General features: G+C 46.1%; 2 protein-coding genes and 1 pseudogene across 2 annotated transcripts in view; 2 read left to right on the top strand and 1 right to left on the bottom strand.

Annotated features, from left to right (window-relative positions):
• Positions 1 to 6254: 6254 nt before the first annotated feature.
• On the bottom strand, positions 6255 to 8343 carry CBY3 (chibby family member 3). The gene is made up of 2 exons (XM_070233719.1): positions 8267 to 8343; positions 6255 to 6969 (listed from the first exon to the last, which is right to left on the bottom strand). Exons 1-2 carry the CDS (start codon positions 8314 to 8316, stop codon positions 6291 to 6293), a joined length of 729 nt encoding a protein of 242 aa, XP_070089820.1. The 5' UTR covers positions 8317 to 8343; the 3' UTR covers positions 6255 to 6290.
• A 2907-nt stretch (positions 8344 to 11250) lies between these two features.
• LOC111767945 (large ribosomal subunit protein uL30-like) lies at positions 11251 to 12091 on the top strand (annotated as a pseudogene).
• A 4050-nt stretch (positions 12092 to 16141) lies between these two features.
• The window catches only part of CANX (calnexin), a 31833-nt gene continuing 21342 nt past the window's right edge, over positions 16142 to 26632 (top strand). Inside the window, exon 1 of the mRNA XM_023617029.2 lies at positions 16142 to 16415. The gene's annotated coding sequence lies outside the window, so the exon portion shown is untranslated. The remainder of the gene's footprint in view (positions 16416 to 26632) is intronic.

Here is a 26632-nt window from a genome sequence, read left to right as displayed (position 1 = left end):
ATCCCAGAATTCCATCATCCCCAATGACACTAGAAGCCCAGTTTCATGGCAGCATCTCCTGCTGTCAGCCCTAGACTACAAGTGACAGCCACCAACAGCTTCTCAGTGACGCATTGCTCCCTGTACTGCCTTAGCAAAGGGAGCATCCTCTGGGCAGCTCCCAGAGAACATGGTCAATGGCAGGTCTTCTGGTCTCACGTAATAAACCCATTCTAACATTCCCACTTCCCTGAGCCTTCAGACACCTTCTTTAAAACTCAGCCAAGGCAGTTCTGGCATTTCCACTTCATTGACTGTAGGCCACCATCGTGTCCAAGCTTGTGGAGTCATCCAGTAGTACATGAGGAAAAGCTCTGGGTGCTCTGGGCAGGACTTTAAGTCTGGAATCATGGGAAATGATCCCATGTCAATCAACTCCCTACCCAGTCTTACATATCTCACTCCATCTGGTACTCTCAAGATCCACTCCCACGTGTGTTCCCCCTGGTCCTACTAGACGTGGGTTAAACATGGGTGATCAAGCTGTTTCCTCCTAGAGGAGGGGCTATGCTTCACTGTTGGGCTATGCTAAGAACCCATCCTAGTTATTGGTCTGGAGGCAATGACAATGAGAGGTGGACCTTGAGAAGGATTAGCATCTTTTATAAGACATTCACCTCAGGTGAGATCTTTGCATTGCCTCCAGGCAAAATGAGGCTGTTCTCTATCAAGGGGAAGGAGGCAGCTACTGCTGGTCAGGAGGATTCAAGGGTTCTGGGGCCCAAGGTTCTTAGGTATATCCACCTAAACATCCCCATGCCAGGCCTTGGGTCCCATTCCTTCCCTTTAAAAGCCCCACCTTTAGTATAAGAAAACTATGGAGGACATATGGGTCTTGTCTGCAGCTCTGCTGCCCTTAAGATGAAATTCCGGGCCTTGTTTTCAGCATGCTCTGCCTCCCGGCCACAGAAGTGAGCATGACTGTACATGCTGTCCTGGGAGACCTTCTGGCTTTCACCTCACGCCGAGTTGAGCAGACCAACCTGAATCTTTCATTCTTTCTTCAAAGCTTCTAAGGCAGTTTAGAAAAGCTAACAACCTCCATAATCCTTGTAATTACAGCTTCCTCCACATCTTTCAAGTGCCAAAGCTACTACATGAGCCAAGTTTTCTCTTCAACTTCTCTCTCCTTCCAATCTACCAAAGGTAAGAGTCTTATACTTGGACACTAAGGGTCATCACCACCCCCCACCAACAGTGGTGAGAGGTCTTGTTGCCTTCCGAAAGGTGGGTGGTCCAGTTCTAGATTTCTATCCCTATGGTCTGCCTTCTAATGCTACTTCCTACTACCTGCCTGAGCTTGAATCCCCATAAGAGCAGAGCATGAGTCTAGAACTTGGGTGTAGTTTATTTGATAGATGATTCCAGGGAAAGAGAGGCAGGAAGGGAGGAGAATGACACAGGATAGAAGGAAAATTCAACCAAGTGTGTTTTGGCTTCTGTCCCTTACTGGTGGAAGGGTGCCCCAGAAGGCATTAACTCTCCCGCACTCCCAGACTATGCCTGTGGGTTGAGAGAGCTCCTGAGGCATAGGAGAAAGCCCTGAAGCAGAAAAGCAGAGAAACCCACAGTGGATACTTGAAATGAGGCACTGACAGTGTACACATTAGCTGTGTCACCACAGCTGTGGCTAAAATCATAGGTGGGATGATCAGATGTAACCAAAAGTTCCAAAAGCATCTGGTGCCTCCTAGGGGACCAGAAACCTGCGACAATGCCACAAGCCAAACAACCTCTGCTCCCTGAGATTTAGGAGGCCCTCTCTTATTCACCTTCATTCTAGAAATATCTGGAGAGGGCCTAACAAGTGTTAAAAACATTTCTACACTGAGAAACAAGAGAGAACAGAATAAAAAGCCCTATGAAGTTCACAATCTAGAAGTGAGGAGACTGAAAATAAATAAAGCACATAGCAAGTCAAATGGTGACAGACGGTAGAAAACAAAGCAGGATAGGAGTAGAAGTTGTGCTGGTTTGGTTGGGGGTGCGGAAAAGGCATGCTCTGAAATAGTCCTGAGGGAAAACCTCACTGAAAGGTGACATTTAGCAGACAGCTGAAGGAAGTGAGAGTGAGTAAAATCAGCAAGACACTGAGAAGGAGCAACCGTGAGGTAGGAGGGAAATCAGAAGAGTGTGGTGCCCTAGAAGCCAAGAGAAGAAGGTATTTCGAGGAGGAGCAGGGGTCAATTGCATGGAATGCTGCTGATGGGCCAAGGTGAGGATGGAGAATTAGCTAAAGGCCTTAACAACATTGAAGGTGAATGGCATCCTTGACAAGAGCAGACGGGGTGGCGGGGGGGAGGGGCAGGACTGGGGGGGTGGGAGGACTGGGCGTGTGGCAGGGGTGAGAAAGCCACAGTTTAGGGAGATTAAGCACAAAGAAGGAGGGGAGGAATTGAAGACAATGAATCTAAGCAAATTTTTGGAGTTTGGTTATAAAGGGAAGTGGAGAAACGGGGCAGTAGCTGGAAGGCAATGTAGGGTCAAGAAAGGATTTTTTCCAAGATGGGAGACCTACCAGGGTCTCTGCTCCCATTTGTCTTCATCTGTCCCCTCGCTGTAGACAAATCTACAGCCTTTTTGACCTCCCTCCTCAAGCCCAAAAATATTTTTGCAAAGCTCTCTTCCCCACAGGGTTCTGAGCTGTAGGAGGTGAAAGCCACAAAGAGTCCTTTCTTCTTGTTTTTGCTCCCTCCCTGGGGCAATGAGCTCGCCTGCCTCAGTTAGGGGGTGAAATTCCAGAGCAGAAAGAACAGTCAGGTATCTCAAAATATCCTCCTGCCCCTTCATCCACTTGGACGCCCCTCCCTAAAGAGGAGGCCTCCTGCCTGCTACTGCTGGTCTGGCAGCGCAGACACTTTTCTCTAGAACTACTGTTTTCAAGTACTCTGGCCAAAGCAATATTTCCTAAACTTTCGGCTTTCTTGGATGATCTTTATGATTTTTGCTATTTCCCCATGCTGTATATAGTTTTTAATTCATGTTTTCACGTAAAGCACTTTCCTTTAAAAATTCTTTTTTTGTGGTGAAATTCAAAGTTCACTTTTTTTTTTCAGCAACCTTACATTTTTATTCAAAGTCAATTCTCATTTAAATTATGTGAAGATAACTTTTGCCTGTACATTTTGCTTTAAAATAATTGCTTTTTGTTATCAAGGTAATGCATGCTTATAAAATACAAAATTATAAAACTAGAAGTTGCCACAGCGCCTGCTTTTCACGCTGTTGACTTCTGTTAATCATTTGGGAGATACTCTGTAGATACTGTATCCTTCCCCAGGGTTACAAAGACAGAAGACATTCGCTTTCCAAATGTGCATTTACAACAAAGTTCACTATTTTAAAGTGTACAATACGGTGGCTTTTAGAACACTCACAACGTTGTACAACCATTACCACTATGGTTCCAAAACATTTTTCATCAACCCAAAAGAGAACCCTGCACCCTTTATGCAGTCCCCCCCCCCCACCAGCTCCCCCCGTTCTCCCTCACTCTTGGGAGCCACCAATCTGGTTTCTGTCTCTACGGATTTGCCTATTCTGGGTATTTGACATAAACAGACCCATACAATATGTGTTTGTGTCTGGCTTAGTATGGTTTCACCATTAGTGCCTTCTTTTTTTTTTTTTCCAGTGTACTGTTTTGATTCCATTCTCATTTACTTTTCTGTATATTTTTTATTTTCTTTGTTATTTTAAAAGAGAATTTTATTTCACCATCCCAACTAACAAACAAATGGCAAGCAATAGGATATACTGGAGTATATGAGGAAGCCATTTGGTGTAAACCTAATTTGGCCTGACCTCATTTTTCTTTTCCTTTTTTTTTTTTTAAGATTGGCACCTGGGCTAACAACTGTTACCAATCTTCCTTTTTTTTTTTTCCAAAGATTGGCACCTGGGCTAACAACTGCTGCCAATCTTTTTTTTTTGTTTGTTTTATCTCCCTAAACCCCCCCTGCACACAGCTGTATATCTTAGTTGCATGTCCTTCTAGTTGTGGGATGCCGCCTCAATGTGGCCTGACGAGCAGTGCCATGTCCACGCCCAGGATCCGAACCCTGGGCCGCCGCAGTGGAGCACGCGAACTTAAGCACTCAGCCACGGAGCCGGCCCCAGTGACCTCATTTTTCTAAAAGGGCCTGATGTGGCCGCATTGTATATCTGCTTTAAGCATTTCCTATGTCCCAAAGAAAAGAACAAATGCCCTTACGATAAAGGTGCAACTTCCCCCACATCGGCATTTCCTTAAGGATAAGCATCTCTCCCTAGATTAGGAATTGATTGCTGTGCTCACCTGTGACCACCCAGCTTGAAACAACAGACCCGCCACCCTGCTGTGCCCACCGAGACAGCAAACCTACAAACTGCTGTGTCCATCAATCGCTGTGCTGACAGAGCAGTCTCATGACTATTGTAAAAGGGACATTTCAATCATATGTGACACATGCTCTTTGACGGTATACAACCACTCTGTACACCTCCACTTCTTTGGTGTCCTTCCTTCCTCGGGGACGGCAGGCCCCAGGCTAAGCTAGTCCTCAGATCTGGCTCAGAATAAACTCACCCCAATTTTCATTTATAGATTGGTTATGGATTATTTTTGTCGACAGAACTATTTTAAATATTTTTATTTAATCTATATAAATATATAGAATTATTAAAATACAAAAGAGTACTCAAAAAATGTTTTAAGCTTAGTGTCTAAAGACGTTTTGTGTTGTTTTGCTGATTTAATTTAAAAGGTCACTTTTTTTTTTTGAGGAAGACTAGCCCTGAGCTAACTACTGCCAATCCTCCTCTTTTTGCTGAGGAAGACTGGCCCTGAGCTAACATCCATGCCCATCGTCCTCTCCTCTTTTTGCTGAGGAAGACTGGCCCTGAGCGAACATCCATGCCCATCGTCCTCTACTTTATACGTGGGATGCCTACCACAGCATGGCTTATTGCCAAGCCGTGCCATGTCCACACCCGGGATCTGAACCAGCGAACCACGGGCCGCAGAGAAGTGCAACGGGCGAACTTAACCACTGCGCCACCGGGCTGGCCCTGACAATTTTTATACAAAGTAGTTTAGCAATCCCTAGTCTACTCCTGAAAGCAAGTTAGGCTGAGGCAGGCCACCCACTTCTCTCACAGGTTTCATATGGCCCTAAGGAAATGGGTCAGAGTCCCAGCGGTTTAAGTTTCTGTGGATGCTGAAATGGCCTGACTACATTCCACGGAAAAGGTTGCAGACTGCAAGGAGCAGTGTCAACACTTTCGTTGTGCAGCCACATCAGTCATAAGTACCACACGCTACCCACTGCACTTTATATACCTTGTGTGTACAGAGGGGAGAGGGGAGCCGGCTCCCCAAGTCCTAGGAGAAAACACCCGTCTAGAACGGATCTAGAAGATCCAAATCAGACGCCTAGAGAAGGAAAGGACTGAAGCTGACCAGGAGGTAGCAGCCACAATTCAGCTCAAGGCAACTACTGCTGGGCAGGATGAAGGTCCAGGGTGGCCAAGTCCTTCGGTTTCTCAAGACAACACAGAAAATCTGGGTTTTTGACGTGAAATCTCCAAATTCTTAAATGTTGGCAACTAATGCAGAATTTTAAAATAACGTGGGTTGAGCAAAGCCTATCTGTGCACAGCATTAGCCCCGGAGAGAGGTCCTTTGTACCCTTGGTCGGACAGACCCATCATTCTACACAGGAGAAAAGGAGGCCTGTAACGGAGAAGCGACTCGCCCAAAGCCGCACAACCAAGTAGGGGAGGCAGAGCCCAAAGTTTCACGAAAGCTTCTTTCCGGGAATAGTTTCGCGGCCGTAAATACACTTACCCTAGACACAGGCTGAAACCCTCGCGCGCGCGCCTGCGGCCGGGACACCCAAGTGCCAGGTCCCGGACCTCGCCCGCCCTGGTCGCCTCACCGCACCCTGCATCCCTGAGCCCCGGTTCCGCTGCCTCCCGGACTTCGCTCCCCGTCCTTTGGCCGAGGCCATCGCCCGCCACCGCCTGCCATCGCCGGCCCCCGGGCGCTGCCTGCTGCGAGCCGGGCACCACCCCCCCCCCGCCCCGCGCACACCTTCCCCCAGGGCCCTATCGCACCCTCTCGAGACGGGCTGCTAACTGAGTCACCCGTCCACACCGTGCCCCGAGCGACGGTCCCCGCGGCGCGCCCCACGCCCGCCCGCGCCCCACAAACCCGCCGGGCCCCACACGCAGGCGAGGAGGGAGGCGCGCGCCGCGCGGGCTTTATTGCGTCACCGCGACTGCAGAGCGCGCGGCTCGAACATGAGCGCGCCGCCCGCGCCTTCGCGCCTGCGCATCTTTCTCTGCCAGGCGCGCGCCGCGGCCGCCGGGCTGGCCTCGGCGTCCAGCTTCTTCTCCAGCAGGTGCATGCGCGCCGTGGTCTCCGTCAGCATGTCCATGAGCAGCTCCTGCTGCAGCTTCAGGTAGTTGTTCTCCTCCAGCAGCACCTGGCCCTTGACCCGCTGCACCTGCGCCTTCCAGCCCGTGATGGTCGGCGAGGGCAGCGACGGCCGACCGGGCGGGCCCTCGGCCTTCCACCGGCCGCCGCGGAACACGAAGGCCTCGTCGCTGAGGCGCGTGCGCGGCGCGCCGTAGCTGAGGCCCAGCTCGGCCTGGCGCGTGCGGTGGTCCAGCAGGTAGAAGGTGGACATGGAGGAGATGCGGCGCAGCGGCGGGCGGCGAGGCGAGAAGCGCCGCGAGAAGTGGTCGGCCCAGAACTGCCGCAGCTGCTCCCACAGGCGGCTGGCGTGGCCCGAGACCGGGCACCTGAAGTCCTCCAGGGCGAGGACCAGGAGGGCCTCGAAGGCCGCGCGGATGCCCGGAACGGAGCCGCGAAGACGCGGGCGACCAGGGCTGTGCCCCTTTCTCGGGAGTCCCGGTTTCCTGAATGATGAAGGCGAACCAGGGGCACTGGGGAGCAAGAGTCCGGGTGAGCAGCCTGCTCAGTACAGGCTGCCCCCGCAAACCCCGAGGCCCAGCAAACTGGGCTTAGCGCTACGCTGCCGTTCAGAGCAAACCAGCAGCTGGCCAGTAAGGAGCCCATCCCTGCACACTCGTACTAGCGGCAGTCTCCACGAAACCACCTTCCCCAAAGACCACTGTGTGTCAGGCCGTGGGGACAGAGACACAGATGGAGGACCAGACCCCTGTCCTCTGAGCGCTAGGCGGCTGCTGGAGGGCTTATGGGCCCGAAGGAGAGAATGACAGCAGAAACAAATAAGTACTTAAAAGATGCACAGGCCTTTGCCACGTAGATTTGGGATGGATAATGGAGAGCCCTAGGCAGAGTGAAGAGCCAGAGGAGGCTTGCATGTTCCAGATGTGAAGAGCAGCTTGGGTAGGGTTGATGAAGGGTACGGGACTGGGAATAGCAGAAGAGGAAACTGGAAAGGGGGACCAAGGCACTATGTGAGGGCACTGTACAGACAGGCTTAGAAGTTTAGACTTCATTCTGCGGGTAAGAGGGCACTGCTGAAGGATTGCAAAGCAAGGGCTAAATCTGTATTCTTAAAAGTATGTGGTGGGATGTCTAGCATGTCCAACAGCGTTACTGCCCTCATCATTCAGTTATTTTACAACCTTGAACTGGCACCTGCTCTGTGCCACTGCCTGATCTGGGCAGGGAGTCCCAGCACAGCCCGTGCCTGCCCTCAAGATGATCCTGGTCCAGCTGGGGAGCCCGATGGGTGTGTAATCACAGTCCAGTGTGCTCAGTGACATCCTGGGGGCATGTGCCATGGGCTAGGACCTATGCTTAGGGCTTGAGGTAATGGGTTGTGCAGACTAGACATGACTTTTGTCTCAAGTAGACTACATCCTCAAGGAAGCTAAAGTCCAGGTAACGGTCACGTCTTATTCTTCCCTCCACCCCCCCACCCCTGTAAGTGCTGATTCTATTTTGTGAGAAAGAGGACAATATGCTCTCTTTTAAATTCCTCTTTTCCTCATGGAGGGTGAAAAAGGAAAGAACTCTGGGGCAGAGTTCCCTTTGTCATGCCTTCATTAACTCCACACATACTTATTTCTCACACATAGCTGGGCAGATGCCGAGTGGTGCTATCCACTAGATCTGGCTCAGGGATGCATCTCTGGAAGCCCACAGAAGGCCCAAGAGATGCAACTAGGCCCACCCTTGAGGTTGCATCTTTCCAGAGGACCCTTCCTCAATAATCCTCACATGTTAATAATTCTCACAATAATACCTCACCTGGAGGATGTGTTGGAGGTGCCAAGCCGCTGTCCTAGGCCTGGCCCCATCTCTGAACCCCTCAGCTGCTGTCCACCATCTATGACTCACAATGCCTCCAGGCCAGATCAGTCCAGAACAGAAGGGGTACTGAAAGCCAGGCTATAAAACAGACCCTGGGCTCTCCTCTGTATTCCCTCAGCACACTTACTGAGCACCTGCTGTGCTCCAGGCACTGTTCTACAGAAGTGACAAAGATGTTCCTTCATCAAGCTCTCATTCTTGGGGGGAGGGGGTCATAGGCAGAGCCTGGGGTAGGAATTCGTTCCAGGGCCATGAACCTGATAGTTCTTCATGAAGCCGACCTAGGTTGTCGTGGGTCAGGTTCCCTGGAAGCAGAGCCTGGGGCGAGAATTCTAGTTTGCGTGATTTATTGAGGAAGTGCTCTCTGGAGAAGGGAGCGAGGGAAGCAGGGCAGGACAGGGCAAAAAGCTAAAGCTAAGCAAGAGTGTGGCCTCGAGTGGAGACCAGCTGTGGCCCGATCCCACGGGGAGCTGCAGAAATTGCACCAGAGTTAGGCCTCCTTATCGCAAGGGAGCCAGTCTTTTGTACGCCCCCCCCCCCCTCCATTTCAGTCAATCATCAGCAGGGGCAACAGTGAGCTAGCCAGCATGTAAGGCACCTGTGGGATGGGTGCACCCCCAGTGAAAGGAATCTATGGGGTACCAACAGTGTAGAGGAGGGAGGAAGAGACAAGATAATAAAAATGAAAGGAAATAACCAAATGGATAAGAGTTTCTGATTGTGATACGTGCAATGAAGAAAATAAAGAAATACAGAATGTGACTTTTGGACAGAAGGCTAGGAACCAAATTCAACATGGTGCTCAGTGAAGGCACTTGACATTCCTGTTAAGACCTGAATGATGAGGAGCCCCCAGCTACATCAAGACAGGCTAGAGGCAGAAAGGGGCTGGGCTTGTCTGAAGGACAAGCGCGATGTGTTGAGGCATTGAAAGGAAGTTGGCCCTACTGGGGCCAGCCCCATGGCCAAGTGGTTAAGTTCGCGCACTCCACTTCGGTGGCCCAGGGTTCACCAGTTCAGATCCTGAGCACAGACCTAGCACCACTCATCAAGCCATGCAGAGCTGGAAGGACCTACAACTAGAATACACAACTATGTTTTGGGGAGCTCTGGGAAAAAGAAGAAGAAGAAAAAAGGGAAGATTGGTAACAGATGTTAGCTCAGGGCCAGTCTTTAAAAAAGAAGTCAGCCCTACCTACCAAGCACGCCCAGTCAATTGCCATCACCTCTACTTGGCTTTCCTGACCCCAAAGGCCTCTTGTAGGGGCCACCTAGTTAATCCAATCTCCTGATGGCCCTACAAAGGGTCACCCAGCTCCAGGGGAGCTCACAACATGGGGCAGAGCTAGGTGGTAGTGTCACCTCTTGGGAAACTTTTTTAACAGTTTTATTGAGTTATAATTGACATAATACGGGCCAGCCCAGTGGCACAGTGGTTAAGCTCGAACGTTCCGCTTTGGTGGCCCAGGGTTCGCTGGTTTGGATCCCACTGCCGACCTACACACCACTCATCAAGCCATGCTGTGGGAGGCGTCCCACATATAAAGTAGAGGAAGATTGGCACAGATGTTAGCTCAGGGCCAGTCTTCCTCAAAAAAAAAATAATAATAAATAAAAATAGTTTTATTGAGTTATAGTTGACATAATAAACTACATATATTTATAATTTGATATGCTTTGATAATTTGATGTATCTCCAAAATGAAGATAATGAAAGTTTCTGTTACCTTCAGAAATTTCCTCTGCTCCCTCCACTATATGGATTAGTTTGCATTTTCTAGAATCTTGTATAAATGGAATTATTTAGTATGTCCTCTTTTTTTTCACTGGCTTCTTACAGCAAAGTTATTTTATTTTGAGATTCATTCCTTTTTATTGATAAGTAGTATTCCATTGTATGGAAATGCCACAGTTTGTCTTTCCATCCACCTGTTGATGGGAATTTGCATTGTTTCCAAGGTTGGGGGCTGTTACAAATACGGCTGCTAGGAACATCTGTGTATAAGTCTTTCTGTGGACACATGCTTCGATTTCTCTTGGATAAATGCCTAGGAGTGGAATGACTGGGTCATATAGTAGGTATGTGTTTACCTTTTTATGAAGGCACCAGACGTTTTCCAAAATGGTTGTACCGGATCCCTACCAGCAGGGAGAGTTGCTGTTCCTCCACATCCTGGCCAACACTTAGTGTGGTAAACCTTCTTAATTTTAGTCATTCTAGTGGGTGTGTCTAAATCGTGGTTCTGATTTTCCTTTCTCTAATGGCTAGTGATGTTGAGCATCTTTTCATATGCTTAGTTGTTAATGCTCTTTGATGAAGTTGTTTGTCTTTTGCCCATTTTTTTTTTTACTGAATTGTTTGTCTTATTGAGTATAAGGAGTTCTTTAATGCTAGATAAAAGTCCTTTGTTGGATATGTTTTGCAGATATTTTCTCCTAGTCCGTGGCTTGCCTATTAAAGCAAAATTTTTAATTTTGATAAAGTCCAATTTATCGTTTTTTTCTTGTTCATGCTTTTTGTGTCATATTTAAGGACACTTTGCCAAATTAGAAGTTTTATGGTTTTAGCTTTACATTTTGAGTTAATTTTTGTTTATAGTGTGAGGTAGGAGTCAATATTTTTTTCATATGTATGTCAGGTTGACCCAGTGCCACTTATAGAAAAGACAATCCCTTCCCAATATTGCAGTTCTGTCTTTGTTGTTCATCATGTGACTGTGCATGTGGGACTGCTTGTGGGCTCTCTGTTCTCTTTTATTGGTCTCTGTATTCTTGCGCCAATACCGTATTTCTTCATTATCGTAGCTTACAGTAAGTCTTCATATCTGGTAGTGTAAATCTTCCAATAATATTCTTTTAAGATTTCTTTGGTTTTCTAGGTCCTTGGACTTTCCATATAATTTCAATTCCATATCATTAAATTTCCATCCTAATTTTGGAAATAGAAGGTCAGTTTCCACAAATAAGCTCTCATGCTCACCGTTGAAAGCCCTCTCTTCTTCTGCTCGGGTCAGCCCCTCGCTTCAAAAGGCAAGGAGGAAGTTTGTCTATGAGAAAACCTCAGCACTGTCACAAGGAATATAGGCAGATGGATCAAACTGAGATTTGAATGGTGAGGATGGCAAGAGCAGTGGGCAACTTCTACGTGCCTGTGGACCCAAATGGGCATTCTCATCAGGATCTCAGGTAGTAGTGGAGTAAGCACAAAGATCTGAAAATCGTTGCAGCTTCTTCTTTGCTAGATCTTCAATGGCACCTTTGTTAAGCTCAATAAGGCTTCCATTAACATGCTGAGGATGGTAGAACCACGTATCACAGGGGGTCCCCAAAGGTGAGGTCAGAAAATGAATGGACCTCCAAGCACAGTTATGGCAAAATCAACAAGCAGCGAATCGCCCTGACAGATGACACTTTGACTGCTCCATCCTTTGGTAAATTTGGCATCATCTGCATGGAGGATCTGATTCTCGAGATCTCTACTGTTGGAAAACACTTCAAAGAAGCGAACAACTTCCTGCGGCCCTTCAAACTATCTTCTTCACGAGGCGAAATGAAGAAAAAGACCACCATTTTGTAGAAGGTGGAGATGGTGGCAACAGGGAGACCAGATCCACAGCCTCATTAGAAGGATGAACTGAAATGTCTACCACAATTATTTTTGTAATCTGGTCAGTTAATAAACGGCGACTGCTTTCAAAATGGAAAAAAAAAAAAAGATCTTCGGGGGAGTATCCTCAGCTTCCTCCCTTGAAGAACGTTATACTTTACCTGAAAACCCCTAGCAGGACCCTTAGCAGGATCTCCAGTCCTGCTCTGCCTTGGTTCCAGACCCAGGATCCCAGGATCAGCCAATCTGGAATTTCCTCTTTTTTGGGGACTCCACACCTCACCTCCAATCACCCAGGCTCATACTCTGAGTGTTGGCTTTGGTTCCTCTCTTTCCCTAGCCCCCTGAATCCATTCTTCAGCATCAACATTTAATGCTTTTGTTTCTATACAAGCTGCTAGTCCCTAATCCTGCCCTGGAATCAACTGTAAGAAGTGGTCTCCTCACCGGCCTCCTAGCTGCTGGGCTCTCTTTCAGACCTCCCTGGAATATGTTAATACAATGTTTCCTAAACATCTCAATCATGACCCAAATCTAAAGTATAAACTATTTCCCTACGAACTCTTTGGTTAGGCCCTCAAGGCCTGCTCTTAGCCCAACTCTGGAACATCTCTTTCATGGACACCTTTCTCCAGCCAAAACACTCTTGTATGTGGTGTCTCCAAACACGCAATACACACTTTCCTGCCTTTGTGTACATTGTTCCCTTATCTAAAGAAGCCTTCCTTCAGGTCTCCACCTCTAGAAATCCTGCATATCCTACTAGGTCCAGCTCAAGTTTTACCTCTTTCCCCGTCCATTGGAAATGACAGCAGTTCCTCCCAGCTCAAAACCCATTACATTTTCTTCACGACCACCACCTTTTAGCATTTACCTCTGCTGGAGGAGCCCTTCTGCTTACATACACACTTTCTGTAACTGCATTTCAAGCTCATTGTCTGGAACATGTGGCATTCAGAATATTATTCTGCCTTGAATATCCACTTCCCCAGGTAAAAGGAAAGCAAAATTTTCTCACACAAATTTGGGGGCTGAGAGTTGGAGAATACTAAACTCGTGTAAACACCAACCTCTGACCTCTCTTTTCCCTTTCCAGATGGCAGGAGGGAATAAAACTGGCTCCTAGGATAGGTGATACACCTACTGATTCTAGTTTTTTCCACCCTAGGATTCAGCCTTTGGGTAACCAAACAAATGGGAGACAGAGACGACCTAAAAAGGTCTAGAAAAACTGTAGACCACTTCCATTTTCTGAGGTTCCAAGCATATTGAAAACTGACGATGTGTTATGGCGCCAGGTTCGTTTTTGCCTGCTGCCCAGAAAGCTAAACACTGAGACGACGAGATTGCAGCAGAGAGAGGGTTTGATCACAAGGCAGCCATGTGAGGAAGCAAGAGAATGAATCTCAAAACTCCTTCCCCGAAAATAGGGACTGAGGGATATTTATGGGGTGGGGGCAAGGTGGTCTGAAATGTGGAGAGAAGTGATTGGAGGTGAGGAGCGGTGAGGTAGTCGATGATGTACGAAAGTGTAGTCAGACTCCATGGCTCTTCATAGGACCCAGGTTCACAAAATGGCAGTGTGAGCATGATCTGAGGGTAGAGTTTTTTAGCCTCTTGATGTCGAAAGTTCGCTTATCAGACATCTGCATGGGCCCAGTTGATGGGTTGGTGTTCTCAACTGGCCTGGAGTGGACAAGGAGTTCTAATTCCTGAAGAACAGCCCACACACCCATTACCAGGGTGACTCAGGCTCCAGGGAGATGTTATCTATAGGAGCCTAGTGGGAGTCAGATAGCATATTGCCTAAACAGCATATTTAACAATGGGCTGGTGAGTGGTTAAGTTTGCGTGCTCTGCTTTGGTGGCCCAGGGTTCACTGGTTCAGATCCTGGGCACGGACCTACGCACCGCTCATAAAGCCATGCTGTGGCAGCATTCCACATGGAGGAACTAGAAGGACTTGCAACTAGGATATCCAACTATGTACTGGGGCTTTGGGAAGGAAAAAAAGAAAAAGAGGAAGATTGGCAACAGATGTTAGCTCAGGGCCAATCTTCCTCACCAAAAAAAAAAAAAAACAATGGGCTAGTGAACAACTAAAAGCTATAATCAGTAATTGCAAAAAGGAAAAAAAAAAAAAAACTTTAGTTAGTAGCTACTTAATCATCAATGGCTAACTGTTTGCTGGTTTCTTTTTTTTTTAAAGATTGGTACCTGAGCTAACATCTGTTGCCAATCTTCTTTTTTTTCTTCTTCTTCTTCTTCTTCTCCCCAAAGCTCCCCAGCACGTAGTTGTATGTTCTAGTTGTGAGTGCCTCTGGTTGTGCTGTTTGCTGGTTTCAATCCTCCTATTCCTTGGTCATTCCTCATTCTTGAGGGATTCAGGGCAACGACTGATCTAGCTACTTCATGCTGAATTGAGGCACAGATCTGGGTTAGAGGAATGAAACTGTTTAGCATTCACTTGGAAATATTCTCTTGTTCCTCGCTTCAGGTTGACATTTTGCATTATTAGAATTTTGTACCTTGCTCAACAGTTTTGGAACAAAATCTAAAGTCACATTTATAATCAAGTATCGGACCAGAAGGACAACCCAAATTTTAACAGTCCCTGAAAAATAGACCTAATCTCAGTAGGGCCTCTATCTGATCTGCAGGTGGGGCAGACATCTGGTCTCAGTTCTTGATAGTCTTTGTTTTGCTGGATATGCATCAGAGACCAGAGCAACGCCCTATACCCTGATCTTTCAGTTGTCATTGATGATGGCTATCAGTATAGACTCTCTTCCCTGGGATGACTACATTCCTAAGGAACTCAAAAGAACAAAGTTATCAACTTATAGCAGCTGCAGGGGTCATAAAATCTACAGAGCATATCTGGGTTAATTAATCAGAAGTCATTCAAAGTTACAGTATAGGGGACTGGCCAGTTGGCATAGTGTTTAGGTTTGTGCACTCTGCTTCTGTGGCCTGGGGTTGACCAGTTCGGATCCTGGGCACTGACTTAGCACCACTGTCGAGCCATGCTGAGGAGGCATCCCACATAGAACCAGAAGGACCTACAAGTAAGATATACAGCTATGTATTGGGACTTTGGGGAGGAAAAAAAATATATATATTGGCAATCTTCCTCACCAAGAACAAAAATAAAAAGCATACCTAAAATGGGGAGGGAACAACAACAACAAAGTTACAGTATGGTTTCTTTTCTAAAATATGAATTTCTGTATGCCAACCTTGTGTTGAGCTAGTATCAGACGTGCTAGAAGTGGGTTACAAAAATTGTGGTGTGTTTGAAATCCTCCTATTGCACCAGCGTTTTCCCCCAATCCTATCGTGTGTCTCTGTGCCCTTATGTTTAATCTAACTTCAGGAAACATCACAAATTGAAAGTTGAAATCACCCTGGATTATTGTATTCTATTTTGTTTTTGTTTTGAGGAAGATTAGCCCTGAGCTAACATCCACTGCCAATCCTCTTCTTTTTGCTGAGGAAGACTGGCCCTGAGCTAACATCCGTGCCCATCTTCCTCTATTTTGTGTGTGGGACGCCTGCCACAGCATGGCTTGAGAAGCGGTGCGTACAACCGCCCGCGGGACGGGACCGGTGAACCCAGGCCGCTGAAGCGGAGCGGCGAGCTCAACCGCTGCGCCACCCGCCGGCCCCTGTATAGTATTCCAGCCTGGATTTTATGTTGGGTAATGAGCCGGCTGCAGGCTCCTGGGCCCAGAGCGATGACTCTGCAGGAACGGTGGCGCCTTCTTGTACAGCGCCGTGCATGACTCCAGGCCGGCCCGGAGAGCCCCTGCGGCTCCCGTCAGGGCCCCGCACTCGCTGCATCGGGAAACTGGCCCTTTCCGATGGCCCACCGGACCTCCCACCGCTTCTGCCGGCTGCCATCTGCACCCTCAGCGAAGGGAATGGGATGCCCGTCCCGGGGCCTGGGTCCAGGCACCAGATGGGTCGCGACCACAGAGGCTGGGATGAAACGCCGGGCAGCGCGCCCACTAAGGCACCAGGGAACCCGGGCGCGGGAACGCCTACCGGGCGGGCGGTGCCCAGGGCGCGCGCGCCCGCAGTTCCCGATTGCGAGGCGGCCCGCCCCTTTCCTCCAGCCCAACCAAGAGCCACTTCCTGCCTCGCTCCCAGCCAATCACCACACTCCACGAAGAATAGCCCTAGGGGGCGTATGGGAAGGTGAGTAGAGCGAAGGCCGCGCCGACCAACCGGGTCTCGGAGCTTGCGCGGGGGGTTGGGACTTGGCGCTGGCCGTGGCTATTCAGGAGCGAGGGGCGGCCGCGGGGCCGGCCTTCGTGCGGTGGGGCTCGCGCGCGCGGCGGCGGCGGCAGCCGAGGCCTCTTGCATCTGCGGCACGTGACGGTCGGCCGCCTCTGCCGCTGTCTCTGCTGCAGCGCGGGGCTAGGTGTGCGGGCGGGAGGAGGCGCGGGCGCAGCCGGCTGTCCCGGGAAGCTCGAGGTGAGACGGGCGGCCCGCGCGGGTCCTCGGCCTGTGAGGACCCCTGGGGGCCTGGGGGCGCGGCGCCGCGGCCGAAGGGCCAGGGGGCCGGGCGTGGCCGGGGCCGACGGGTCGGACTAGGTTTCCAGGACCCAGGCGCCGGCGGAAGCGCCGGCCGTGATGGGGAGGCCCGAGCCTGGGCCGCTTCGGTTGGGGCGCGGGGCCCAGGCCGCGCGCCGGGGTCGGGAGGCGTGGCAGGTGCCCTGGAGCGTCTCTTGACCTCTGGGAAGGCTAACTTCGTCCCATGGCTTTGCTGCTCGGGCTTTCGTAGGCCTTTTGCTGGCTGCCTGGGAAGCCGCGAGGTGGGCTGGAGTGACCGGGTAGAGGCCTGGAGTGGGCTCGGGCCTAGTCGGTGCCCCTGAGAGTGGGGAAAGGTGATAGCTGACCGGGAGAGTATTTAGGACTGACGTTACAGGTTCAGTGTCTGAAAGTAAAACCGCAAAGCGAAGACCGGACCCTAGCGCCCGGAACAGTATGGAGAATGTACTAGAACGCGCCATGGTTGAAAAACTTGTCTTAACGTTTACACCTCATCGGGGGTGGGGAGTAATCCAGTCGGAAATTCACCGGACGTTAACAGCAGGAACGCACCCGAAAGCTCGCTGTGGGCGGGTCGTTTATAGTGGAGGAAACTGAGGCCCAGAGCTCGGATGTAACTGGCCCAAGGTCATGCGATTAATTTTATGATCACTTGGGGATTCTAGTGAGGGCCGGGCGGTTTCGGTGTGCTGGTGAAGGTGAAGGCCCTGCTTCCAGTCCTTCAGTAGGTCGTTTGTTGGTATGTGAACTTGAACAATTTGCTTAGACTTTGTGCCCCAGGCCTCCCCAAGTAACGGATATAGTAATACCTGACGGAGTTGTTAGAATTAAATTAAGATGTTTGTGAAATAGGACAGGGAAGTCTGATACATGTTAACTGCTCGATGAATAATGATTGTAATAAATAATTACAGTCTGAATACTGTTGGTCTCCTACACTGACAGCCTACTCTTTGAGTTGGTTAAGTCCTGTTTCCCAGGACCTGAAGTCTCATTTATGGTGATGGGAGGAAGAAACTGGACCTAGCGGATTAATTGCTGGGCATGACAAGTGAATGCTGGTTGAAGGAGGTTAAACTGAGCTGAACATTAAACGCTTGGGAGGACAAAGGTGAACCACAGTCAAGTCTCTTTATCTCTAATTTAGGAAATGAAACGTTTTGTTTCGTTTTTTAAGGAGTAGAGTTTTTTTAAGGGAAGAATTATATTAATCTTTAAAGTCATTCTGTATTTCACTCTTTTTCCTGCAGTGTTTGTGGGTCATGAATAGAATCACTCCTGTGTTGTACATTTGCTGTAATTATATTTAGAGCAGAGGTAAAGAACTGTGTGGGAGTTCTCCTTTGCACCAGCGAGAGTGCACAAGCAAATAAGCCAGGTAACAGGATCGTGAGAAGGCCAGAGTGAGCTGTTTCTTGGAGTGAATGTATCGCACAACAGACACATTTTCTGACCTATCTGAAAATGGGTGTCAGCATCCCTTCCCACCTTACTATCTTAATTCAACAGTTAAACTATGTACTTTATCTTCAAGGACCATGAGGGGTAAACGTTTTGACAGAAGTCCTGCAGTTTTAGCAATCAAACTCTTTCATCCTTTCAGTTACAGGGTTCACTTTGCCCTCAGAGATAGCTGAAGGGAATGAAGTGGTAATTGGTGAGCATAAATGCACACTCAACAGACTTGAATTCCAGGCCCAGCATGGTAACCAGCTTGTGAACCACCTTGGTTTCCACATCTTTAAAATGGAAATGAGCGGCTGCCCTGTGGCCGAGTGGGAGTGGTTAAGTTGCGTGCTCCCCTTCAGCGGCTGCCACTGGTTCGGATCCTGGGCCCAGACCGGGCACCGCTCATCAAGCCACGCTGAAGCGGTGTCCCACATGCCACAACTATAAGGACCCACAACTAAAAATATACAACCGTGTACCAGGGGGCTTTGGGGAGAAAAAGGAAAAATAAAATCTTAAAATAAAATGGAAATGAGAAGTGTGCTGGATGTTTTGCCATTAGGGGGACTATTGAGATGGACAAATAACTGCTTTGAATAGTGTAATGAACTGTGCAAATAGAAGAATTGGCAGCTCATAACAACTCCTAGGAAATTATAAAAGTGCCTGAAGATAGTTGTAGACTCTATAGCTTGCTGTAGAACTTTGTGAGGAAAGTACTGATGAATGCTTTAATTGTAACAGATGTACTTTTAAATTAAGCTTAACTGTGAGCTGTGAAAATTATTTGGAGAATTTTGTTTTTTAAAGAATTTTGAGAATCTTCAGCAATACGGTTTTTTTCTTTTTCTTTTTAAAATTTTTTTAGTGAGGAAGATTGGCCCTGAGCTACCATCTGTACCAATCTTCCTCTATTTTGTATGTAGGACACGGTGTCGGCATGGCCTGATGAGTGGTGCTAGGTCCCTGCCCAGAATCCAAACCTGTGAACCCTGGGCCGCTGAAGCGTAGCGCATGAACTTAACCACTACGCCACCAGGCTGGCCCCTTTAGTAATATGTTTTGAGTGTTAACATTTTAAACCTACTTAGTTTTTAGCAAAAAAGAAAGTGCTGTGGAAAAATGAATTCTAATGTTCCTGTCGGTGAGAAACAAAATTAAAAACTGTAGACAAGGCAGTATAGATCTATTTTTAAATGGATGAGCTTTTATAATAAATACCACTTTGAATTTTACGTACTTTTTTCCCCCCCTTAAGTGGAGATTCCCCACTAGATGCACATCTAGCAAAATCAGAAAAATTCTTTTTCTTTGGAATCAGATCATATTAACTGGTTCCTTTCCAGTCTAAAACGTAAAATTTCTGATTTGCCTTAAAACTCAGTTTTAGAACCATTGAAACTTAAATGATGTGACTGGGCACTACTTAGTAATGGTAGAAATCGCTGCTCATGTTGAGCGTGTGCTGTAAGCCAGACACTGTCATAAGCACTTTACGTGCATTTTGTTTATGCACCAATTCTAACAAGTATATAGTGTTGTTGTTCTCATTTTAGAGGTGAAGAAACTGAGGCCCAGAAGTTAGTGATTCACCCAATATGCCAAGTGTTAAGTAGCTGACAAGAGATTGTGACTTTTGGGTTCCTGCTCATAAACACTACTATATGCTTAACTATGACCTTGGACAGTTAATGTAACTTCTCTTAGCCTTAGTTTCCTCATGTGTCAGGTGGAGATGATAGACCCTCCTGGGGTTTTTGTGAGGACTAAATTAGACAACCTACGGTATCTAAAACCCACGAGACTTAAAATTTTAAAAGGGCATATTAATAGAAGAGTGGATAGCCTATGTGAAAGAAAGACTGCCTCATTTTTTATTGCACACTGCCTTTAAAAAAATCTTTTCTTTCTTTTTTTTAAATTTTAAGCAATCGGGAACATTAGCTAGGTCATTTCTTCTGTTCCTCTTGCCAATTTCTTGTGGATTAAAAGAATTAGAGTAAAATTTCCTAACTGCTTTTAAGAGACAAAGTCCCACAAAGAAAAAGCCCAGAACCAAATGGCTTCACTGGTGAATTCTTCCAAATATTTAGGGAGGAATTAAGACCAATCCTTTACAAATTCTTCCGAAGAATAGAAGAGGGGAGAACACTTCCCAACTTATTCTCTGAGGCTAATATTACCCTGATACCAAAACCAGACAAAGACTATACAAAAAAAGAAAACCGTAGACCAATATCTCTTATGAAAATAGATGCAAAAATACTCAAAATGCTAGCAAACAGAATCGAGCAACATATAAAAGGATTATACATCATGACCAACTGGAATTTATTTCAGGAATATAAGGTTGGTTCAGCGTACAATAACGAATGTAATATATCACAGTAATGAAGGACAAAACCCGCATGATCATCTCAATAGACGCAGAAGCAGCATCTGGCAAAATGCATCACCCTTTCACGATAGAAGCACCCAACTAACTAGGAACAGAAAGGAACTTCCTCACCCTGATCAAGAGACAGAGAATCCCTTTCCTGGGATTTCTGTTCGTCTTTCTAATTTCTCATGGATTAGAGGTATTAGAGTTGAAATTTCCTAACTTCTTTTAAGAGACAAAGTCCCACAAAGAAAAGCCCAGAACCAAAAGGCTTCACTGGTGAGTTCTACCAAATATTTAGAGAAGAATTAGCACCAATCCTTCACACACCTTTCCGAAAGATAAGTGGGGAGAACCCTGCCCAGCCCATACCATGAGGCCAGTTTGCCCTGATACTAGAAGCAGACAGACTTCACAAGAAAAGAAAAGCAGAGAACAATGTCTCTTATGAAATTAGATGGCAAGAATAGACTTAACTTGAAAAGATAAAATATAAAAATTTAAATTTAACAAAACTAATTTGAGCCTCCTTTTGTTTTAAAGATCTTTTTTCTGAGTGGACCCTTACTGAAGATAAAGTTTCTGCCTTTGAGATGTGACAGATTTAATCTTTCTTTACTGTTTGCCCATTCCTAAGGTTGATCTAAATAGTTGTCTGGATTTGCTAAAATTTGATGCAGAATGTATCTGTTTCTGTTATATAGAACATTTTGTGTTCATTTGAAGTCTCATGTACGTTATTAAACATGTATATTAAAATAATATGGACTGTGGTTTTTGGGGGGTTTTTTTGGTGAGGAAGATTGTCACTGAGCAAACATCTGTGCCAGTCTTCCTCTATTTTTTTGTATGTGGGATTCTGCCACAGCGTAGCTTGACGAGCAGTATGGAGGTCCCTGCTGGGATGTGAACCCCAGGCCGCCCAAGTGGAGCGCAAGAACTTAACTGCTAAGCCACCAGGCTGGCCCCTGGACTGTCTTTTTTTAGACTGTGTTCTGAGAACAGAATTATTATTAACCAAAAATAAATTCAGTTTAGGAGAATTCGTAAAAGTAGTTGATGACAGCAGAAAACAAATCACAGGTAAACATGGACGTTTCCGTATCCAAATGCTAAAATTGTTTATATACCATTGTAGAGAAGAGTTAAAGGAGAAATCGTGTAATGCAATTGGAGCAAAGCGGGTTTTTCTTGTTATGTAAAATCATTCAGCCTTGTTGAAATATGTTGGAGGAGTAGGCAGGCATATTAGTCCTTTCGATTCAGTATGAGAATTGAAAATGTATTCACTGTGGTTTTACTTAGGTATCAAAGCGCAAACCGTTTGCATATACCTGTGAAATACTGGACTCTGATAGACTTTGTAGTATCTTGTTATGTTTTCACAGCAAGCCTTTGAGCCAGTAGCATTATTGCCCCCATCTGTAGAATAGGGAAAGAAGACTCTCGATCCAATAAGCTGAGCAGGGCCACAGAGAGGAGCGGGAGTCTGCAACCCAGGTTATACCACCACACACACTGCACTGCCTTTTGTATTAGGAATTAATTTTCTGAGTCATCAGTTTTAAAATAGGAAATTTCTATCTCTGGAATTCAAGATAAATTCACTCTTAAAAGTGAAAAGAGTTGGGGCCCTCCCCGTGGCTGAGTGGTTAGGTTTGTGTGCTCCGCTTCGGGAGCCCGGGGTTTCACTGTTTTGGATCCTAGACGCAGACAGGGCACTGCTCGTCAAGCCATGCTGGGGCCGCGTCCCACATAGCACAACCAGAGACGCTCACAGCTAGAATACACAACTACGTACCAGGGGGCTTTGGGGAGGAGAAGAAGGAAAAAAAAGAAGGTTGGGGAAAAAAAGTTAAAAGAGTAGTTTCAAATATTAAAAGTGAGTAGATTAGGTACTCTCGAAGAATTTTTCTAACCCTGAGATTTTGAGAGCTGGGCTTTTTGCTCTGGCCTTGGGAAATAAGCCAGAAATCACTTATATTATAAACGTGCATGTGTTTTGCTCCTGTTTTCTTGCCTTTGTGTACATCATGTGATCCCAGAGGGTAGAGATTCTCTGACTTGGATATAGGTGGATAATTATATTTGATTACCAAAAACAAAACTCTTATAATTGGGAGGAAGGGAGGAAGACTTGAACCATATCAAGTTCAGATTTCTAATATAGCTCAGAGGGGCTGGCCCCCTGGCCGAGTGGTTCAGTTTGCGCGCTCCACTGCAGGAGGCCCAGTGTTTCGTGGGTTTGAATCCTGGGTGCGGACGTGGCACTGCTCATCAAACTATGCTGAGGCAGTGTCCCACGTGCCACAACTAGAAGGACCCACAAGGAAGAATATACAACTATGTACTGGAGGGCTTTGGGGAGAAAAAGGAAAAAAAATAAAATAAAATCTTTAGTATTGCTCAAATTTCTGAGTCTTCTTCCTTTGTAGTTTTGTGCTTTAGAGGACCAGGTCAATTTAAAGTTGGTTTCTAGACAACTTTGATCAAGTTTAAAGAATCATCTTTACTGATTCTGTAATATGTGTTTTTTTTGTTTTTTGGAGGGGTTTTTTTTTTTGGTGAGGAAGATTGGTCCTGGGCTAACACCTGTTTCCAGTCTTCTTCTTTTTGCTTGAGGAGGACTGGCCCTGAGCTAACATCTGTGCCAGTCTTCCTCTACTTTATATGTGGGCTGCTGCCACAGCGTGGCTTGGTGTGAGGTGTGTAGATCTGCGCCCAGCTTCCAAACCCGTGAACCCCAGGCTGCCGAAGTGTAGCACACAAACCTAACCACTACGCCCCTGGGCTGGCCCAGTAATACATCTTTTAACAAAAGCTGTTAATTTTGAAATAGAGACCTGCAAGAAGTTGCAAAAATAGAGAGGTCCCTTGTGCCCGTCACCCAGCTTCCCTCAATGGTGCCATCTTACATAACTGATAGTACAATATCAAAACCAGGAAGTTGACATTGGTACAGTCTGCTCATCTTACTCAGGTTTCACCAGGTTTTACATGCCCTTGTGTGTATATAGCTCTATGCAGTTTTATCTGTCCGTAATTTGTTTTTGAAATTTTTACTTTTTTGGCATTGTTTTTTATAGAAGGAAGGTACTATCATGGATCATAAGTAGTACTAACAAACGTGTGCATTTTTTTGCCAGTTAGATAACAAAAGTTATAATATTATGAGTTTATTGTGATATTAACCAAAAAACTTAATTTGTAGAACTGATACTACAGTATATCCATAAACTCTGAAAACATGGGCAAATATTCCACTGTCATCAAGGTCACCTTTAGGGGCTGGCACAGTGGTTAAGTTCGCATGTTCTGCCTCAGCTGCCTGGGGTTCGCTGGTTCAGATCCCAGGTGTGGACCTATGCACCACTTGTCAAGCCATGTTGTGGTAGGCATCCCGTGTATAAGGTAGAGGAAGATGGGCATGATGTTAGCTCAGGGCCAGTCTTCCTCAGCAAAACAAACAAACAAACAAACAAACAAAAAACCCCACAAGATTGGTGGCAGATGTTAGCTCAGGGATAATCTTTCTCAAAAAAAAAAAAAAAAAGGTCACCTTTAATCTATGGAAATTTTTTGTTTCCAGACTTAATGGACACCCTGTATAGATTGAGCTCCTGAAGGTCAAAGACCAATTTTTTTTTTTAATGCTTAATATCTAGTTGGCACTCATGGAATTGAATGCTGTCAGCAAATGTTCATGGAGTATCTGGTATGTGCCAGACTCTGCTGGGGATCCATATGCATTTTCCCTGTCAACTCCTTTGTGACAGAATTTCCCGAGTCCAAGCTTATAACTGTCAAAAGACAGTCTAGAACTCTGCTACCCCACTTTTATCAAAAGCCCAGTTGAGATTTATTGATGAGTATTTGAGGAATGTGCATTTTGTTCATTTCTCTAGAACCTAGGTATTGTAAGTTTCATTTTTAGATCAAGTCCTGGATCAACAGAAATCATTGCTTGGACTATATTGTGTTGGCCCCCATAGTATTGGTTTTATCCAGTTAGTCTTTGCTTATGTTAAGGGATATCATAAGACAAAGCCACACAAAACTCATATTTTCATATAACTTAGTATTTTTGAGAAAAATTTTCCATTTCAGTAGACTCATAACTGTTAAAAGATTTTCATCCTTTGGTTTTGATTTTTCATGGCTGGCTCTCCTGAAGGCCCATGCCTGTGGTAATTTGTAAGTTGGCCAAGACAGGAATTTAAATGTGCCCACTGAGACAGCTGTGTAGCACTGAGTAGCTTGTTATGCGTTATACATCCACCCAGCTTTTGCACCCTGGCTCAGAGCGGCTCTGCTGTAGAGTTTAGGTAACAGTCTTGCAGTAATAAAAATTCTGAGAGGGAAGGAGAAAATGTCTCCGAAAAACCAGAAGATGGAGTGCTCTGAGGTGATGGCTTTCAAGCAGAAAGTAAAAGTATGAGGGACACTGCTGTCATGGCATCGGGAGTGTGAGAAAGCTTCCCCGCCGGAGCTGATGTATCTTAGCATGAGCTGTGACGTCACAAGTGTGGTAAATGTGTCTCTACTGCGGGAAACTGTTACTTGGTTTAAAGATAGTTTCTTCATTCCCTTTTATTCTTGAGCATTCCAAATCTAGGTACCACTTGCTCTGTGGCTTTGGGGATGGTGGGGGGAGGTGTGCTGCTCTTTGTTTTCTAAAATCAGGATTGCTTTGTGGTGGAGCTACTGTTACAGATTCCCTGTAGATAGTCTTAGAAACAGTGGTGACAACAGAGAAGTCTGCTCTGCCTAGGAGTCTGTAAGTGTAGAGACAAAGGAGGGCTTAAAAGGGAGGAAAAAAGTGTGACATTCTCTTACACATTAAAATATGTGAAAAATCATTTTGTGTCTTTACAACAAAAGCTATAGAATTACGAAGTAGGGTGCACTGTATTGGGAGACAGAAAGTTTGGCTTCTCATCTGATTCTGCCAACAACTGATATTTGGCAAGTCAATCTCTGTACTTCAGTTTCTTCTCAAAAAGGAGAGTTCGACTAGATTCCTATAGTGTATTTCAGCCCCAGGATTTTTTTGAAGGAGTGGTGAGATCAACATTTGAGGCATTGTAGTGAAACATCTTTTTTTAAAAAAATAATAAATTAATTTTTAGAACAGTTTTAAATTTACAGGAGAATTGTGGGAATAGTACAGAGTTTTCCCATGTAACCCACACTCAGTTTCCCCTATTAACAACTTACTAGTATGGTATGTGTATTATAATTTAATGAACCAACATTGATACGTAATTATTAACTAAAGTTCATATTTAATTTGGCTTTCCTGTGTCTTACCCACTGTCCTCTTTCTGTTCCAGGACTCTACAATGCATTGAGTCATCACGTCTCCTTAGGCTTCTCTTAGCTGTGACAGTTTCTTAGACTTGCTTTGTTTCTGGTGACCTTGACATTTTTGAGGACTGCTGGTCAGGTTATCTTGTAGAATGTTCCTCTGTTGGGATTTGTTTAATGTTTTTCTCGTGAGTAGACTGGGAATAGGAATTTTGGGGAGGAAGACCACAGAGGTTAAAGTTCTGTTTTTATCACTTTGTATTGGGGCTAAATGCTACCAACATGACCTGTCGCCGTTGACGTTGACCTTGATCACCTGACTGAGGTAGTGTTTGCCTTTTGTCCACATGAAGTTCCCCTGTTTTTCCCGCTTTCCATCCTGTCTGACCTCTCTGGAAAGAAGTTGCTGCGGGCAGCCCACATGTAAGGAGTGGACGTTTGTTGTAATCTTGGGGTGTAAGCCAGTACCACTTACTTGATTGCTCCTGTTGTTCCAGCTTCGGCCGTTGCTCTTTCTCGTGTTCCTTAGATAGACCCCTCCATCGTTGTGGGTGTGTTGTTTCTGTTTCTGGTTTTTTTTGGACGCTTCTTTCCTTTTTGACCTTACAAGATTCTCCAGGCTTGTCTTGTGTATTTCCTGCCCTAATCCTACAGTCAGCTGTTTGTCTAAGGAGCCCTGTTTCCTTTTATTGGAGATAGTATTAGAAACCAAGATCTTAGTACAAGGAGTATTTATTGCCACTAGGGTGTAGTTTGTTTTAGGCCTTCTCAGCTGACAAAGCAAGGAAACTTATGCATATATACTAACTGGTATATATGTACGTATCTATAAATGCTTCTATATATAACCCTCTGTATGTTACACCAAGCATGAGTTTATACTGATGTCTCCAGCTCTCTCCCATTAACGTGTGGATTATTCTAGTCTCTTTACTTTGCTTACCTGTAAATTCCCACACCTAACAGTGAAAGTGGCTTCCACCATCCACTTAATTGTCAGTTC

This window comes from Equus caballus, chromosome 14, assembly GCF_041296265.1.
Source record: "Equus caballus isolate H_3958 breed thoroughbred chromosome 14, TB-T2T, whole genome shotgun sequence".
In the NCBI taxonomy this organism is placed as follows: Eukaryota; Metazoa; Chordata; class Mammalia; order Perissodactyla; family Equidae; genus Equus; species Equus caballus.
Note: the sequence above shows the minus strand (reverse complement) of the source record. Positions and strands in the feature narration are given on the sequence as shown.